This window comes from Artemia sp. Qi Xiang Cuo, chromosome 13 (genome assembly GCF_049724085.1).
Source record: "Artemia sp. Qi Xiang Cuo chromosome 13, ASM4972408v1, whole genome shotgun sequence".
Lineage (NCBI taxonomy): Eukaryota > Metazoa > Arthropoda > Branchiopoda > Anostraca > Artemiidae > Artemia > Artemia sp. Qi Xiang Cuo.
Genome location: NC_142806.1, coordinates 58168758 through 58185728, shown reverse-complemented (window position 1 = coordinate 58185728; position 16971 = coordinate 58168758). Strand labels below are relative to the sequence as shown.

Genomic DNA, 16971 nt, shown 5'->3' with positions numbered 1-16971 from the left:
TAAAGTATGTGGAAACATACCCTCTTTTAATGGACAGTCTCTAATAGGCTCTATAAATAATGTCTCCACATCTGTGTTAATAAGACCACTAAGGCCACCACATAAATTAAGTGCCACAATAGACTGTTTATTGCCATCGATACTTCCAATATATAGACATTCACTGAAAGCGGGGTAGGCATATCTTGAACCATCCTCTAAGAACCATTCTATTACCGAATTCTCCCAGAATAGATCTTGATTAGCATGCAGAGAAATGTTTACTAGCTTTGTGTTAATAGGAATAGTAAATTTAATTTCAGGATCGCTCCATCTCTTGAAACGTGTTGACTTTGGGGTAGAGTCTACTCTATTTGATATTTCTTGGTGATTTAGCTTTCTAATTACTTTGTGCCCAGATATGAGGTGGGGGTAAAAAATGGTGAGTTTCGAAAAAGCAAAGGGTAATACCTGGAAAAAGACAATTAGTTCGAGTTCAAATTAATATCTTATTCAGTACTCGATATGCCGATTAATTATTTATTGATTGGTTTTGCTAATAAAATATGACTGGCCCACCAAAAAAAATTAGTCTTTTAAATCAACTTCCTTTTCTACAATTATAACATTCATCATTATTTTCAATTCTTCTATACGTCAGATAAATGAAAAAAATCATATCTAATAGAATAATTTTTTTTTATACCTTTATTTCCAAGGAGACAAGCAAGGTTTACGCCATTACGCCCCGTGGTTTAGATGAAATTATAAGGATTTATATCAATATTTTCATTATGATGCTTGGGTAAGTTTAAAAATTCCATTTAAATACGTCAAAAAATGGAAAACTGGGGCATGGCAATTCCCCAGCTTTCTGGGATATTGTGTTAATGTATATGACAATCTTAAGTCATGTAACACAAATTCCTAACAGAGTACACTTTTTTTTAAATTAAGGAAATAGCTTGAACGATTTCACGACCATTAAAAAATAATAACTGAACTGTGATGCTAGATCCCGGGAATATTTATCATTTTTCGCTTAATCTTTGCTGGCAAATTTTTAGCAATAAGACATTTCCATGAAAAACATATTTCTTAAACTTTAGTTAATACGGGTAGTAGTTGCGTTACATAATCGATGCGATGCGTTCGGTCCCGTTCCGTTCCGTCATCGATAAATAGTCTGAAAGTTCGAAACTCTGCCACGATGGAGATACTGGTAGCTTGAGTAACTTTTTATATAGTTTTCAAATACCTGATATTAATCGATGTATTTTATTCATATCTCTAAGGGTGTGGGGAGCTACAAAAAAGGGGTAAGTCTTCACGCTTAGCTGTTGCGAAGCGTGACAGATGTTAATAATAAAACATACAGTAATAAATTAATAGCTACAACTAATAAGTTTAAAAAAAAAAAAAAACTGGTAGAAACAATTAGGATAAAATTCTATGGCAATAACAAAAAGATAAACAGAAAATTTCTAAAACTACAGCGATTATACGATTTTATACGAGTAAAAAAATTGCCTCGTAGTATTTCTAGAAATACCACTTCGGCTTTTGCTCGTGGTGGTGGAGTTGGGGAGGGGGAATAGAAGAACATAGAGGAAAGTAGTGTTTTGTAAATATTTAAATCATATTTGCAATAACAGAAGTTAATTGTTAAACACAAAACATTAAAAGTTTTTATTCTACTGAGATTTTTATACAGTAAAAGATGAAAATACTCAAACATCTCTAAGATCCTGGAAACTTAAGATAGATCTATTTCTTATAATAACTCCAGGATATTCATAGCATATACGAATAAATAACATTCAGATAGTTACAGTGTATCTTTAATCAAGTATAAAAAGAAGCAAAATTAATAAACAACATTAATACTATTTCTACACTAAATCGATTAGTGAACACAAAACTTGATAAAAATCATAAAGAAAACTGTGAATTTATAGCTACTATTTTAAGTTACGCTTAGGATCATGTCATAAATCCAAAACAACGTTTTAAAACATGCTTCTTCATAGGCTCCCACTCGGTTATTTTTACTAAATGTTTACTAAATAGATTATTTTTGCTAAATAGTTGGTAATAGTTGCTTTTTTAAATCAGTTGATTAGTTGATAAGTTGATCAGTTGATTTTTTAAATTAGTTGATTAAATAGTTGATTTTTACTAAATAGATTATTTTTGCTAAATAGTGGGTAATAGTTGTTTTTTTAAATCAGTTGATAAGTTGATAAGTTGATTTTTTAAATTAATTGATTAAATAGTTGATTTTTACTAAATCGATTATTTTTGCTAAATAGTTTGTAATAGTTGCTTTTTTAAATCAGTTGATTAGTTGATAAGTTGATCAGTTGATTTTTTAAATTAGTTGATTAAATAGTTGATATTTACTAAATAGATTATTTTTACTAAATAGTTGATAATTCGATATTCCTTTAAGATTACTTGGTTGTTAATTTTCTGAACATTCAGTGATTTATTTTCAAGTTCCTATTTTCGCCTAAACTTAATTTTGCAAAAAAAAAAAAAAAAAAAAAAAAAAAAAAAAAAAAAAAAAAACAGATGATGACAAGGTATAAGAATGGTCAAAATATTGGTTAGAAAAGAATTGGCGCTTGAAAATATATACCAGTAGGAGTTTAAAAATCTTTTTCTAATTATAAAATTTTTTTAGAAGAAATGAGTTTGAGTTAATGATATTTTGGTGACATAAAGAAACAAATTTCTTCAATAGCCATGTAGCTTAGTAATTGCCTCCAATAATAAAAAAAAATATATAAGACCTAAATTCTTTCAAATGGTATACCCATTCTCTATACTGAAACCAGGGTTGCCACCGTCAGTAGGATTTTACTAGATTTAGTAAAAAAAAATCTAGTAAATTTAGAGGATCTAGTAAATTTCCCGAAATCTAGTAAAAACTAGTAAAAAGTTTATAGTAAACAAAACTTTTTTTTATTTTCCATAAATTCAGGGAAAAAATTATCGTAAACATATGACAATTTCCAATTTTTGCTTGTCTGTTTTACAATTTTTCTTGTCTGTCTCAGAGACAGACAAGTAGTCACCTATTTTCATAAACAGACACTTCACTTCCGGCGTCTAAAGGTCGACAAAAGCAGCTTTCTGTGTATCAAATCTTACCAAATAAAAATGAAGCTATAATGACACTTGGATTGGTGATGATTGGGAATCTATTGGAATCAAAACAAAAGCCAACCGCCCAAGGTGATTAGGCGAATCTCCTCAGTTTGAAAATTTTTATTGAGAAAAAAGGAGCATGTTGAGAGAAATTAAAAGTTAGTAGAAATGTAACATTATATATATATATATATATATATATATATATATATATATATATATATATATATATATATATATATATATATATATATATATATATATATATATATATATATATATATATATATATATATATATATATATATATATATATATATATATATATATATATATATATATATATATATATATATATATAAATATATTCAAAGAAAAGATTTTTGAACTTGTAGGTTTCCGGAATTTTCAATCATACTATGAAAACGAAAGAAAAGAGGAAAGGAGAAAAAAAGAAGAAAAAAGGAAATTGATTATGCTCCTATAGTAAAAATGGATGCTTGATGGTGCGTGTGCGGCGTATCCACACGCGCAAAAAATTTTTTTAGCATTTAGTAAAAACAGATGTGATCTAGTAAATTTTTCCTCTCCGATTTAGTAAATTCTTCCAGGTCAGGGTGGCAACCCTGACTGAAACCATAGTAAAGTTTTTCGTCTTAGCATAGTTAGTAAATAAAGAACTATGAAACAGTCTTAACCTTGACCGTTAGGTCGATAGGCAGGAATTTATTTCCTTTTTTGGGGAAGGGGGAATTTGATAAAACCCCAAAACAGACAAATATCACAAAAATTATAGATAACAATTGAGGAATCCTGAGTTTCAGGCTAGACTGTCCCACATATTGCGCATATGTGCCTAACTGTAGATTTTCTTTCAACGAGATTTTCATCGGGGCGTTCTCGTAAAGCCAATTCATCAGACACATAGTGGTTATACCTGGAATATTTTAGTGCATTTAGGCCGATAGTAACTAGTAACTGTCGGAGTAGAAACAGATTCGCAGTTTCAGAAGAGACCTTACGACTAAAAAATATATAGTTGTCCAAATATTCAAACTTAGGTGTAATTTAAGGAATTGTCCCCCAAATTATGCAGTGATCATTGGAAATATACTGGTGAGAGTTACTCCTATTACCCTAATGTGCAACCATGTTTACTAAAACACTTTTGCATCAGAACTTTGATGATGGAATGAATAAATCAAAGTAAGCAAAAGAATGTAAAAACTCAATTGATAAAAATTTGAATCACAAACCAAGAATAAAAATGCATAAAGTCTCATTTCAACAGTCCTAAACACCCATCAAACTTAAACTGTGAGCATAAACAAAAATCATGCTTAAAGATGATCTGGAATATCTCCGTTCGAAGTTCTGACATATCTGGGTTCGATTATGGCGGCAAATTTGAAAAGGAAAGTAAGTGCCTCTATCTGTATGGTGCACACTTTCGGTGATAGAAATTACGAAGCTATTGAAGTACTTTTAGATTTATTGGCCCCTTTTTCTTAAATTAGAAAAATGACTCATAATCGTCCCACACTTAGTTCAGTGGATGAAAACAAAACAGCCTAGAAGGTTTTGGAATATATACGGATTTATGAAAATATGGGGAATAGTTTTGTAAGACAAAAAATTTTAGTGTTTCGCATATATGGGATTTTTGTTACATGAGACGTTCAGTTGCCAAATTAATTTTCTCTATATCAACACAAAAGGGAAAACAAAATCTGGCACTAATCATATAAGCTCTAACCATAAGTTTGGTAACGCTATGCTCTTATAAACATTCACACAGAAGCCACAGTATTATAAAATGCTGTCATTTGGGAAAGAGTTATCATTACTGAAACAGTTCCTTTGAAAATATATTTCTAAAATACAGGTTACTATGGGTCGGAGTTGTGTTCAGCTATTTTATAAATGGAGTAAATATTTGAAGCTCTCTGACGAGAAAGATGTTGGCAGCTTGAATGATTTGTACAATGTTGTAAAGTGCATAGTCTTATGTCCTAATACAATATATAAAACCAAGCTTTTTTGTCTAATATTCGTGCTAGAAGTTGAACAAGCTGAGTATTTTATTGTTCGTTTTCATACCTGAAGGCATTCGAGGTCATTTTCATACCTGTTATCCGAGGTCAAATAAATATTCCAGTGAAAGGTGAGAATTTACTTATGATACATATTCCTGAGATTTATTTTAATGCTGAATTTCCAGGGTCTTCCATTAGCGGGTTTTGCGTAAAATAAGACTTAAAATTTAATGAATTTCCGGCTATGCATAAAATCCCTTTTTCTTATTTTTCCTTTTCAGCCCTATTCATTTTTCATTTCTTTGCGAAGCAGTATGAGTAGTCGTCAGCTTCGTTAGTATTTGGGGGAAGAGGGCAGGAGTCAACCAAACAATTATCCATCGTCTGGTTGTTTCAACAGACTTGTCCCATTAAGAATTTAAACAATGTTTATTTCTTTAACAAAATTTTGTTTAATGTAACTGCAGCATCTAGGGTTAAAAGATTTAGGATTTAGTGGCTATTTATAAGAATTTAGCGGGGGGGGGATGCATTTTTCAAAATCTTAGGGGTCGTTTTTTTCAATGATAACAACAGAAAAGACATTTTTGGATTAAAGTAAAATAAAAATAAGTTCAAAAGCTAGGAGAGTGGAGGGCAAATACCCTCGCAATCGACACCCCTGGTTAGGATTACAAGTTTTCCTGCGTAATCAATGACTAACTGAAATCTATTTTAATTCTTCATTGGTATGTATTTTCATTGGTGGGTAATATCCGTCAATTTTACCAAAACAGCACCTAATGGTACATCATGCAACTGAAAATGTGGTTTTTGCGGAAATTTCCCACTTGGGCTAATGATTGAAATTTAGAATAAACTAAAACAATAAAAATAAAGATTTAAACCATTAAAGAAACAGTTTAAAAAATAAATAATTAAATGTTAAAACGACTGAAGAAAATAATTATAATTGAGATGATCACTAAAAACTGGGAAAAGTTTCCGTGTTTATAGCACTAAAAGGAAGGCAGAATATCAAAACTTGCGTGGAAGCACGCACGCTCTTGCAGACTAAGAGGACCAAATATTCATATTGCACATAATCCTCTAAATTACGTATTATAATCTTTTCTTCGACTAATAGGAATCTACGTCTTATATCGCGCAATGTCTCCCCACAAGCAAAACAAGAAACAAAAAGTCCTTTTTTCTTACCCATTGTAGGCATTCCAAAGAACTTTTCATTGAGATTAAATAAAAAAAAAAGTTTTTTTTAACTGAAAATAAGGAGCAATATTAAAACTTAAAACTAATAAAAATTATTCTGTATATGAAAGGTACTGTCCTCTCCTCAACGCTTTGCTCTTTACGCTAAAGTTTTTTATTGTTTTAAAAAATAAAGTTGTGAGGCAGAGTCAAACTTTAGCGTAAAGAGCGAGGCGTTGAGGAGGGGACAGTCCCTTTCATATACGGAATAATTTCTCTTCGTTTTAAGTTTTAATGTCGCTCCTTACTTTCTGTTAAAAAAACATGTTTTTTTATTTAATTTCTGAACGTTTTTGAATTGATGCAGTTTTGATTTTGACTCACAGTGCATGAATAATTGAAACGAAATTTGCATATTAATTTGACTTTTTTTTTGTCTAAATGGCTTTCTCGAAATTTTGATATGACGTATCTTACGAATTAACTTACGTAACAAACGTCCATATTCATATATTTTCATTACGTATATTAGGTTGTTCACCCCCTAGGTAATACCTCACTCTTTACACTAAAGTTCAATTTTTGTTCCAATTATTTAAGAATGACCTCTTAATCACAAAGACTGTTAATTAGAATAAACACCTTTGATGAAAGTACAAAAATAAAAATTTAGCGTGAAGAGCGAGGTAATGACTAGGGGGTGAGGCCAATCATATATATAACAATTTCAGTTAATTTAAAGTTTTTATGTTGCTCCTTACTTTCAGTTGAAAAATAGTTTTTTTTTATTCAATTTCTTATCGTTTTTTTTAAATAATGCTCGAAAATCCGGCGCCCCTTTCAAATCAATATCCCTTCCCCCATGAAAAGTACCTCCATGGAAAGATCCTCCCACGTAAACCCCCCCCCCCCCCAACTACCAGAAAAAAACCTGAAAACTTTTGTATACTTCCCAATAACAAAGGCAAAATGTACATACATACCAAATTCATAACTTACGGACCTTCCCCCGGGGACTGTGGGGGATTAAGTCATCCTCAAAGACATGGTTATTGTATTTTTCGACCATGCTGAACAAAATGGCTATCTCATAATTTTGATCGGGTGACTTTGGGGAAAAAATCAGCGTGGGAGGTGGCATAGTTGCCCTCCATTTTTTGATCACTTAAAAAGGGCACTAGAACTTTTAATTTCCGTTAGAATGAGCCCTCCCATGATATTTTACGACCACCCCTGGGGATACTGGTGTTGATACGATCGATTACTATTGAGCCGGGACGCTCCTTACTTACTGTTCGTTACCGCGAACTGTTTGACGGGGAGCCTATCCTTATTAATTTTACCAAATCAACAGTTTGGTTTTTGCCAAATATATCCAATTTTATCCAAAAATAAATTTTGTCGAAATATTTACCTCCAAAAAAAGTTCACTGATTGAAAAAAAAAGAGATTGAAGCTCCATATACCCTTCATTTTGAATACCACAAGTACTGTATAATTAGTCACCAGAATTTTCACAATAATATGGCTAGAGTAAAGGCCACTTTAAAAGTCTCTGGAAAACGCTTAATTTTATTCTATATATAGCGTCAAAACAAAGAAAAAGAAAACGAAATAGACGAAAGAAAAGTAGAATAACCGGTTGAATATTGTAAAGAAACACAGGGAAAATAAAAATACGAACAAAAATTTTGTACTTTGTTATTTTCTTTTTTGTATATTTTGTCTGATATACTTATTTAGTTTCATATTGTTTGGTTTCATTGGAATTTTTCATTCTAAAATTTAACCTTTGAAGGGTTTTAGTTCCACCTAGAAAAGTTTTAAGATGCCCTCTTCCCTTTAAAATATTTGCCAAGTTATAATTATATAATTATGAAACATTATATAATTAATAGAAACATAATGGGGGCTCACCGAAACTAATTACTGAATATCACACAACAACGCGACTCCACGGAGAGTCCAAAGTTTTGGGTTGACATCTGTATCTAAATCAACAGACCCAATATACCCTTGTGGGGATCTTTGGGGCTTCCGGTAAATGGGACATTCATACAATCTAGGATCTTTACCTGAAAATAAAAGCGAAATGAATTGTTGAATAAACACACAAATCATTTGAAGATTTTGAATTTTGACCATTATAAATCAAAGGCCAAACTGTAAATACCAATAACAAAAATTACTGCTTCACAGACTATCTTAAATATATCAATAAAACTAGTGCAAATAAACCAACTGATGATATTTCCCTACGTCTGTATGATTAAAGAAAACTAGCACTTTACTGAAAATACAAAACAATATGGGAGTTTTTGCACAGTGAAAGCAAACTGATTAAGGACACTTTTTACGGAAAGGTAGCGTTCCATAGCAAAAATAGGATTATATAGATTAAAAAGATTAAAAAGTATTTTCAGTCTTGGTGGTTTCTTTTAAAAATAAAAGGAAACATTATTTAATGATAGAATAAGCTACTTAGGATAGGTTTAATAAGAATAAGCAGAAAAGTAAGTTATTTAGGATAGGCAGGTATTAAGTGTGAATATGGAAAGTTATTAAATAGTGTATATTTTGTGGATTTGCACACACCGCTAGGTAGCGTGCAAAGAGTGTTGAAATAATTCGTATATTTCGTAGATTTGCGTAGACCGCTAGGTAGCGCGCAGAAAGTGTTGAAATAAAGTATAAGTAAACAAAGGTGTATAAGTAAAGTATAAGTAAACAAAAAACAAAAAACAAAGGTGTCTGAACAGACACTCAAAGGTGTCTGTTCTGTCTTTGTCGGGTAAACTTCGAAAGGTTAGATTTTCGTTTTTTTTTTTTTTTTTTTTTTTGGCACTGAGGACGACTTGGCGGAGGTCCTTGTTGAAATATTTGCTTATTTCTTCTTCTTCATGGTTTTCCACTGGCTGAGAAAATCCTCGTTTTTTCGCCGTTTTTGATTTTATTTTTCATTTTGTTATTTTCTTTCCTCTCTGAGTTTCATTTGTCATGTATAGCCAGTGTGGTCTAAGAATGTATTTATGTTGAAATAAAGTATAAGTACTGGAAAGATTGAATAAAAGTAATTAATCTGGCAATTAGTTTAATTTCTTTTTTTCTTTTTTGGAAGCTCTTAGTGGTGGTGTTGGTGATTGTTTTATTTTTATTTTTTTGCTTTGTTTTCGCGTGTGTGTGCCACTTTACTTATTTAGTTTATTTACTCGTGTTTAGAGTATTATGAAAAAGGAGAAAAAAAATTCAGTGTACGAGGAATTGGAGGAAAAGATGGGAAAACGCTGAAGTATGTACAAAAAAATACAGCATTTATGTGTTTCGCCGCATTTACAGATGAAGACCTGCCAACTGAACTTGAGATACACAGATGGATGAAACAGAAAGGTTTGCGAAAAGAAAATCTGATAGGCATAAATGCGTCAAGTTTGAAGTTCAAGAAAACAATCTTTGTTAAATTTACAAACTGTAAACAACTTAACTTTTTGGAGCAAAGAAAAGACGGAATGCTCCCATTCGCAACGACTGATGGAGAAGTAAAATATGTAATTATGGTAAGCTGATAGACCGAACTGGGTTAAAATCGAAGGAGTACCCATTGAGATATTGAGATGGAAGGGCGAACAGTGCAAAAAACATTGACTGGGTACGGTTCGGTGCTACAGTGTAAAAGGGATGTTTACCAGGGAGGTGAATATATAGAAACTTCAAAAACAAGATTTACAGCGAAAATGAAAATAGCGAGGAACATTCCATTTTTCGTTTTTGTTATGGATGGACTACAATTGCAAGTATGGTACGATGGACATGTAAGAACATGCGCCAGATGCAATCAAGAAGGACATGATTATGGTGGCGGACTGATCTGTGTCTCCATCAAATGTGGTCTTCACGGACCACAATGCAGTATTAGTTACAAATAAAAATGAAAAAATGCAACAAAGAAGAAATTAATCTACATGGAAAATGAACACAGCAGTCCTAAGAAGTGATGAATGTAAGACAAAGATAGTGAAGATATTGAAATCGATGAAGGAAACAGATTCCAAGTTGCTACCTGAATACTGAAAACAGACGATGAAGTCCAGAATTACGCAAGAGGTTAAGACAATTTCATTAGAATTATCAAAAACTGGCGATGAGTATCTGAAATATCTTTATAGAATGGCTTATGAACTAAAAAGAGAGATAAATGAAGAGAAAAATTCAAATAAGGAATACTTCGAGAATCTACTAGAAATAAGAGAAATAGAACATAAGAAGGCAGAAGCTTATAGGATAAGAGCAAAATATAGGATAAGAGCCAGATAAGGAATGAGCAACTAACAACAACACTTATTTTCAAAGAGAAAAAGTAAGCAAAAGAAACTAACCTTAAAAGAGTTAAAAAGAAAAAGGGGGAAACAACTGAGAAAATGGAAGATATCCTTGAAGAAGTGAAATCCTTCTACAAGAATCTATTTACAAGAGAGATAGAAAAGAAGAGAGAGAGAGTGGACGAGTTCTTTCGGAAGATTGAATATAATCAAGTGATAAAAGAAGAAAATGATATTCTAACGGCTAAATTAACAAAAGAATAAATAAAGAAAGCTAAACTAGAGACGGATAGCAATAAAACACAAGGGCCCGACGGAATACCTTACGAATTTTGTAAGACACACGTCGAAGAAATCGCAGAACATCTGGCAGATATTTTTAATCAATTACTAAAGAACGATGATATGTCCCTTCCCCCATGAAAATATCCTCCACGGAAATATCCTCCGACGTAACCCCTTCTTCCGACCCCCCACCCTCCCGCCAGAAAAAAACCCACCAGAAAACGTCTGTATATTTCCCAATAACCGATACTATATGTAAACAATGGGCAAAGTTCACAACTTGCAGCCCTTTACCCGGGAACTGTGGGGGATGAAGTCATCCTCAAAGATATATTTATTAAATTTTCGACTAGGCTGAACAAAATGGCTGTCTCGAGCTTCAGCTATATTATGCTCAGAGTGGGTACCGTAGCAAAAGACTAGATATCTAGCTTACAAAAATATAAATGTTCTTACATTTATAACTTTAATAATATTAACAACTTGATTACCAAATATCAGTATATGTATATTAAACTGACAATGCACATTCATTTGTATTTTTTTCAGGAAAGTGTAAATTATGTTCTGGCCTTGGGAAGGCATAGGGGTTTTGAGCCCGACATATGTTAATTTCTGCTCGTTTTGAGTTTGACTCGGTTATTTATTGTAATTTCTGTTTGTTTTGGGTTTCATTTACTTATCGATGCTGATTTGCGGTAGTTTCACGCTTGGTAGATTATTTGATTTTATTTTTGCTTATTTTTTGTTTAATAGAGTTCTTTACTTTTCTTTGAAAAACTTATTTTGTGGAAAAAGTTTTTTTAAATTAATTTCTGTTCGTTATATTAACCTTCTTTTCAGGGAAAAAGTAAATAATACTTTAAATGTTTTCGTTTTCTTAAGACTTTATAGTTTGGCCTGCTATTTGTATGCTGGAGAAAAATTTTCAGCCATTTTAACAAAATACACCCTTTTAAAAATCTAGACACAAATAGTAGTGTTTAATTTAGTTTCATACGAAATTAACTTGATACAAACTTGATACCATTCGCAAAAAAATTTGCTTACTTTCTTTGATATCTTGGATACACTTACGCTATTTTGACTTGGTTAAATTTTAAGAGCAGAAGTAGCCCCGAAAGTTTGAACATAATACCTTCAGTCGTTCTTGGGATACTTACGAGATGCCTTATTGGAAATTAGCATTAACACAGTGCATTTTGATTTAATCTAAAGGCAACATTTAGTTTTTAAACATAAAGGCAATTAGGAGGGTGGGCTCGGTCGGGGGATTAGTAGCCCTCCAGTCACTTTCGAGTATTAAAAAGGGCATCAGCCCTTTTTATTTTCAATCGAATGAGCCCTTTTCGAAATTCCTACTTCCTACGACAACTCCTTCGATTCGAAGTTACCTGGTCTAAGCAACAACAACAACAACAAATCATACATTATACCCACATCGATCTTTACTATAAAAATTTCAAGCCTTCTAATCACTTTAGAGGGCTTGACTATTAAATAGGGCACTAATCACTTTAGATAATAGACTATTAAAAAGGGCACTAGGCCTTTCGATTTCCAATCGATGAGTCCTTTTTGGGTTTCTACGACAACGCTTTCTATAAACACCTTAAATGCCCCCAGGGCATAAATTAAAACCCTTACCCTAAGGGCTGTGATGGTGGTTGTCATCCTCTAAGACATAATTTCCAGCTTTCAACTACGTTCAACAAAATGGCTATCTCAAACTTTTGATTGGATGTGATTGGGAGAATGGTGGGCGTGAGAAGGGCGTTAGTCGCTCTCCAATCACTTTCAACTATTAAAAAAGGCACTAGCCCTTTCAATTTCCAATCAAATGAGCCCTTTTGAAGTTTTTACGACAACACTTTCAAGGTTCAAGGTTTAATTTTCAAGGTTCACGGTTTAAATTTAAAATATCTGTGCAAAATAAACATAAATAGAGGGTAAACGCCGGAGACACAAGGTCGAATGACAAAAACCCGGTACATTAATCAGAATAAACCTATTTGACAACAAACAAATAAATAAGAGTTATTCCATGACTCACCAATAGACGGGCATCCACCCCACAAACCCACCGACACCGGGCAAACATCCACCGAAAACAAACCAACAAAAAAAAACCGACGGGCGAGCAAGGGTAACCGATGACCGGCAGCTCACAGGGCAAAACACCCAACAAAACAATATTATCAAATGTACCCAGTTTTTTAATATATTATTAATTCTTGAATTTATTTATAAGGATAGAAGTAAGTTGCTTTTTTATATTTAGAAGAGATTTGCTGCAATCAATAAATCGTAGATAAAGACACCATGAACCCGTGATTGAAAATAATGGCGAGAACCGTGATCTCCCTGTGCTTAATTTTAGGTATGAATGTTCCATTTATTTCGGGTTTCATAAGCATGGGCACGTTGCACAGGGAAAAAATTATTCGAACGAAAGTACGGAGGTAATTCCGACCGGTCATATTTTACCTTAAATAAAAAAGTATTAAGGGTGAATATCTGTGAAACAGGCAAAATATTAGTTAGAAGATATAGAGTTTCAGTTTTACTCTTATTATCAGTTTTACTAATAAAAATCTTATTTGCCCCCAGGGCATAACTTACAACCCTTGCCCCGAGGGCTGGGTTGTCATCCTCAAAGACCTAATTTCCAGAACTTTCTACTACGTTGAACAAAATGGCTATCTGAAAATTTTGATCGGATGTTTTTGGGGGAATGGTGCGTGTGACAGGGTGGTTAGTTACCCTCCAATCACTTGCGACTATTAAAAAGGGCACTAGCCCTCTCAATTTCCAACTGAATGACCCCCTATGGCCCCGAGGGCTGGGTTGTCATCCTCAAAGACCTAATTTCCAGAACTTTCTACTACGTTGAACAAAATGGATATCTGAAAATTTTGATCGGATGTTTTTGGGGGAATGGTGCGCGTGACAGGGGGGTTAGTTACCCTCCAATCACTTGCGACTATTAAAAAGGGCACTAGCCCTCTCAATTTCCAATTGAATGGCCCCCTTTTGAAGTTTCTAAGACAACGCTATCTACAAAAGCTTTACATGTCCCGTAGGCGCCACTGAACGTCTTGACCCGGGGGGCTTAGAGGAGCGTTTAATCCTCAAATACATAATTTCCAGAACTTCCAACTTCATTGAACGAAATATGGCTATCTTAAAACTTTGATTGAATATATTTGGGGTAATGGTGGGCGTGAGAGGGGGGTCAATTACTCTCCAATCACTTTAGACTATTAAAAAGGGCAATTTCAATTTCCAAACAAATGAGCCCTTTTCGATATTTCTACATCAACTTTCTATATAAACCTTATATGCCCCCAAGGCATAACTTACAACCCTTGTACGGAGGGCTCTAAGGGGGTTATCATCCTAAAAGACCTAATTTCCAGAACTTTCGACTACGTTGAATAAAATAGATATCTCAAAATTTTGATTGGATGTGTTTGGGGAAATGGTTGGCATGAGAGGGGGGTTAGTTACCCTTCAATCATTTTCGACTATTAAAAGGCCACTAGCCCTTTCAATTTTCAATTGAATGAGGCCTTTTTGATGTTTTTACAACATCACTTTCTATAAAAACCTTACATACCCCCAGGGCATAACTTACAACCCTTTTCCTGAGGGTTGTGGAGGGATGGGTTCTCATCCTTAAAGACCTAATTTTAAAAACTTTCAACTACGTTGAATAAAATGACTATCTAAAAATTTTGATTGGATGTATTTGGGGAAAAGGTGGGCGAGAGAGGGGGGTTAGTTGCCCTCAAATATTTTTCGAATATTAAAAAGGGCACTATCCCTTTGAATTGCCAATCGAAAGAGTTTTTTTTCAAGTTTCTACGACAAAGATTTCAATAAAAACTTACATGCCCCCAAGGCATAACTTATAACCCTTGCCCTGAAGACTGTGGAGGGAGTGTCCTGCTCAAAGGTATAATTTCATGAACTTTAAACCGCGTGAAACAAAATGGCTATCTCAAAATTTTGATTGGATGTGTTTGGGGAAAAGGTGGGAGTGAGAGAGGGGTAAGTTGCCCTCAAACCAGTTTCGACTATCAAAAAGGGCACTAGCCCTTTGAATTTCCAATCGAATGAGCCCTTTTTCAAGTTCCAACGACAAAGATTTCAATAAAAACCTTATATACCCCCAGGGAATAACTTATAACCCTTGCCCTGAAGACTTGGGGGGGGGGAGTGTCCTGCTCAATGGTATAAATCTCTGAACTTTAAACTGCTTGGAACAAAATGGCTATCTCAAAATTTTGATTGGATGTGTTTGGGGAAATGGTGGGCGTGGAATGGGTGTTAGTTGCCTTCCAATCAATTTCGACTATTAAAAGGGGCCCTAGCCATTTTAATTTCCAAATGAATGAGCCCTTTTTGAAGTTTCTACGACAATGCATTCTAAAAAACCTTATATGCCCCCAGGGCATAATTTACAACCCTTGCCCTGAGGACATGGGGGGGGGGGTTGTCATCCTCAAAGACCTAATTTCCAGAACTAAAAATTACGTTGAATAAAATGGGTATCTCAAAATTTATATTGGGTCTGTTTGGGGAAAAGGTGGGCGTGAGTGGGGGGGGGTTGTTGCCCTCTCCAATCACTTTCGACTATTAAAAAGGGCACTAGCCCTTTGAATTTCCAATCGAATGAGCCTTTTTTGAAGTTTCTACGACAACGCCTTCTATAAAAACCTTATATTCCCCCAGGGCATAACTTACAACCTTGCCCTGAAGACTGTGGGGGGAGTGTCCTGCCCAAAGGTATAATTTTCCTGACCTTTAAACTGCTTGGAAAAAAATGGATATCTCAAAATTTTGATTGGATGTGTTTGGGGAAATGGTGGTTGTGGAAGGGGTGTTAGTTGCCTTCCAATCACTTTCGACAATTAAAAAGAGCACTAGCCATTTCAATTTCCAATCGAATGAGCCCCTCTAAAGTTTCTACGAGAACGCGTTCTATAAGAACCTTATATTCCCCCAGGGCATAACTTACAACCCTTGCCCTGAGGGCTGTAGGGGGGTTGTCATCCTCAAAGACCTAATTTCTTTCTGGAAATCCACTACGCTGAAAATAATGGCTATCTAAACATTTTGATTGGATGTGTTTGGGGAAATGGTGGTTGTGGAAGGGGTGTTAGTTGCCTTCCAATAACTTTCGACAATTAAAAAGAGCACTAGCCATTTCAATTTCCAATCGAATGAGCCCCTCTAAAGTTTCTACGAGAACGCGTTCTATAAGAACCTTATATTCCCCCAGGGTATGACTTACAACTCTTGCCCTGGGGGCTGTAGGGGGGTTCTCATTCTTAAAAACCTAATTTCTTTCTGGAAATCCACTACGCTGAAAAAAATGGCTATCTAAACATTTTGATTGGATGTGTTTGGGGAAATGGTGGGCGTGGAAGGGGTGTTAGTTGCCTTCCAATAACTTTCGACAATTAAAAATTCAGAGCCCCTCTGAAGTTTTTACGAAAACGCGTTCTATAAAAACCCTATATGCCCCCAGGGCATAACTTACAACCCTTGCCCTGAGGGCTGTAGGAGGGTTGTCATCCTCAAAGACCTAATTTCTTTCTGGAAATCAACTACGCTGAAAAAAATGGCTATCTAAAAATTTTGATTGGATGTGTTTAGGGAAAAGGTGGGCGGGAGAAGGGGATTAGTTGCCCTCAAATCACTTTCGACTATTAAAAAGGCCACTAGACCTTTGAATTTCCAATCGAATGAGCCTTTTTTCAATTTTCTACGACAAGATTTCAGTCAAAACTTATATGCCCCAGGGGCATAACTTATACCAATTGCCCTGAAGACTGTGGGGAGAGTGTCCTGCTCAAAGGTATAATTTCCTGAACTTTAAACTACGTGAAACAAAATGGCTATCTCAAAATTTTGATTGGATGTGTTTTGGGAAAAGGTGAGCGTGAGAGGGAGGTTAGTTGCCCTCAAATATCTTTCTACTATTAAAAAGTGCACTAGACCTTTGA

The 16971-nt window shown here is 34.2% G+C and overlaps 1 protein-coding gene across 1 annotated transcript in view; it reads right to left on the bottom strand.

Annotated features, from left to right (window-relative positions):
• Positions 1-325: 325 nt before the first annotated feature.
• The window catches only part of Dhc1 (dynein axonemal heavy chain 1), a 432221-nt gene continuing 415575 nt past the window's right edge, over positions 326-16971 (bottom strand). Inside the window, exons 50-51 of the mRNA XM_089098586.1 lie at positions 8274-8431; positions 326-450 (exon numbers count right to left, since the gene is read on the bottom strand). Of these exons, the coding sequence (XP_088954712.1) occupies positions 8283-8431 (149 nt within the window). The 3' untranslated portion in view covers positions 326-450; positions 8274-8282. The remainder of the gene's footprint in view (positions 451-8273; positions 8432-16971) is intronic.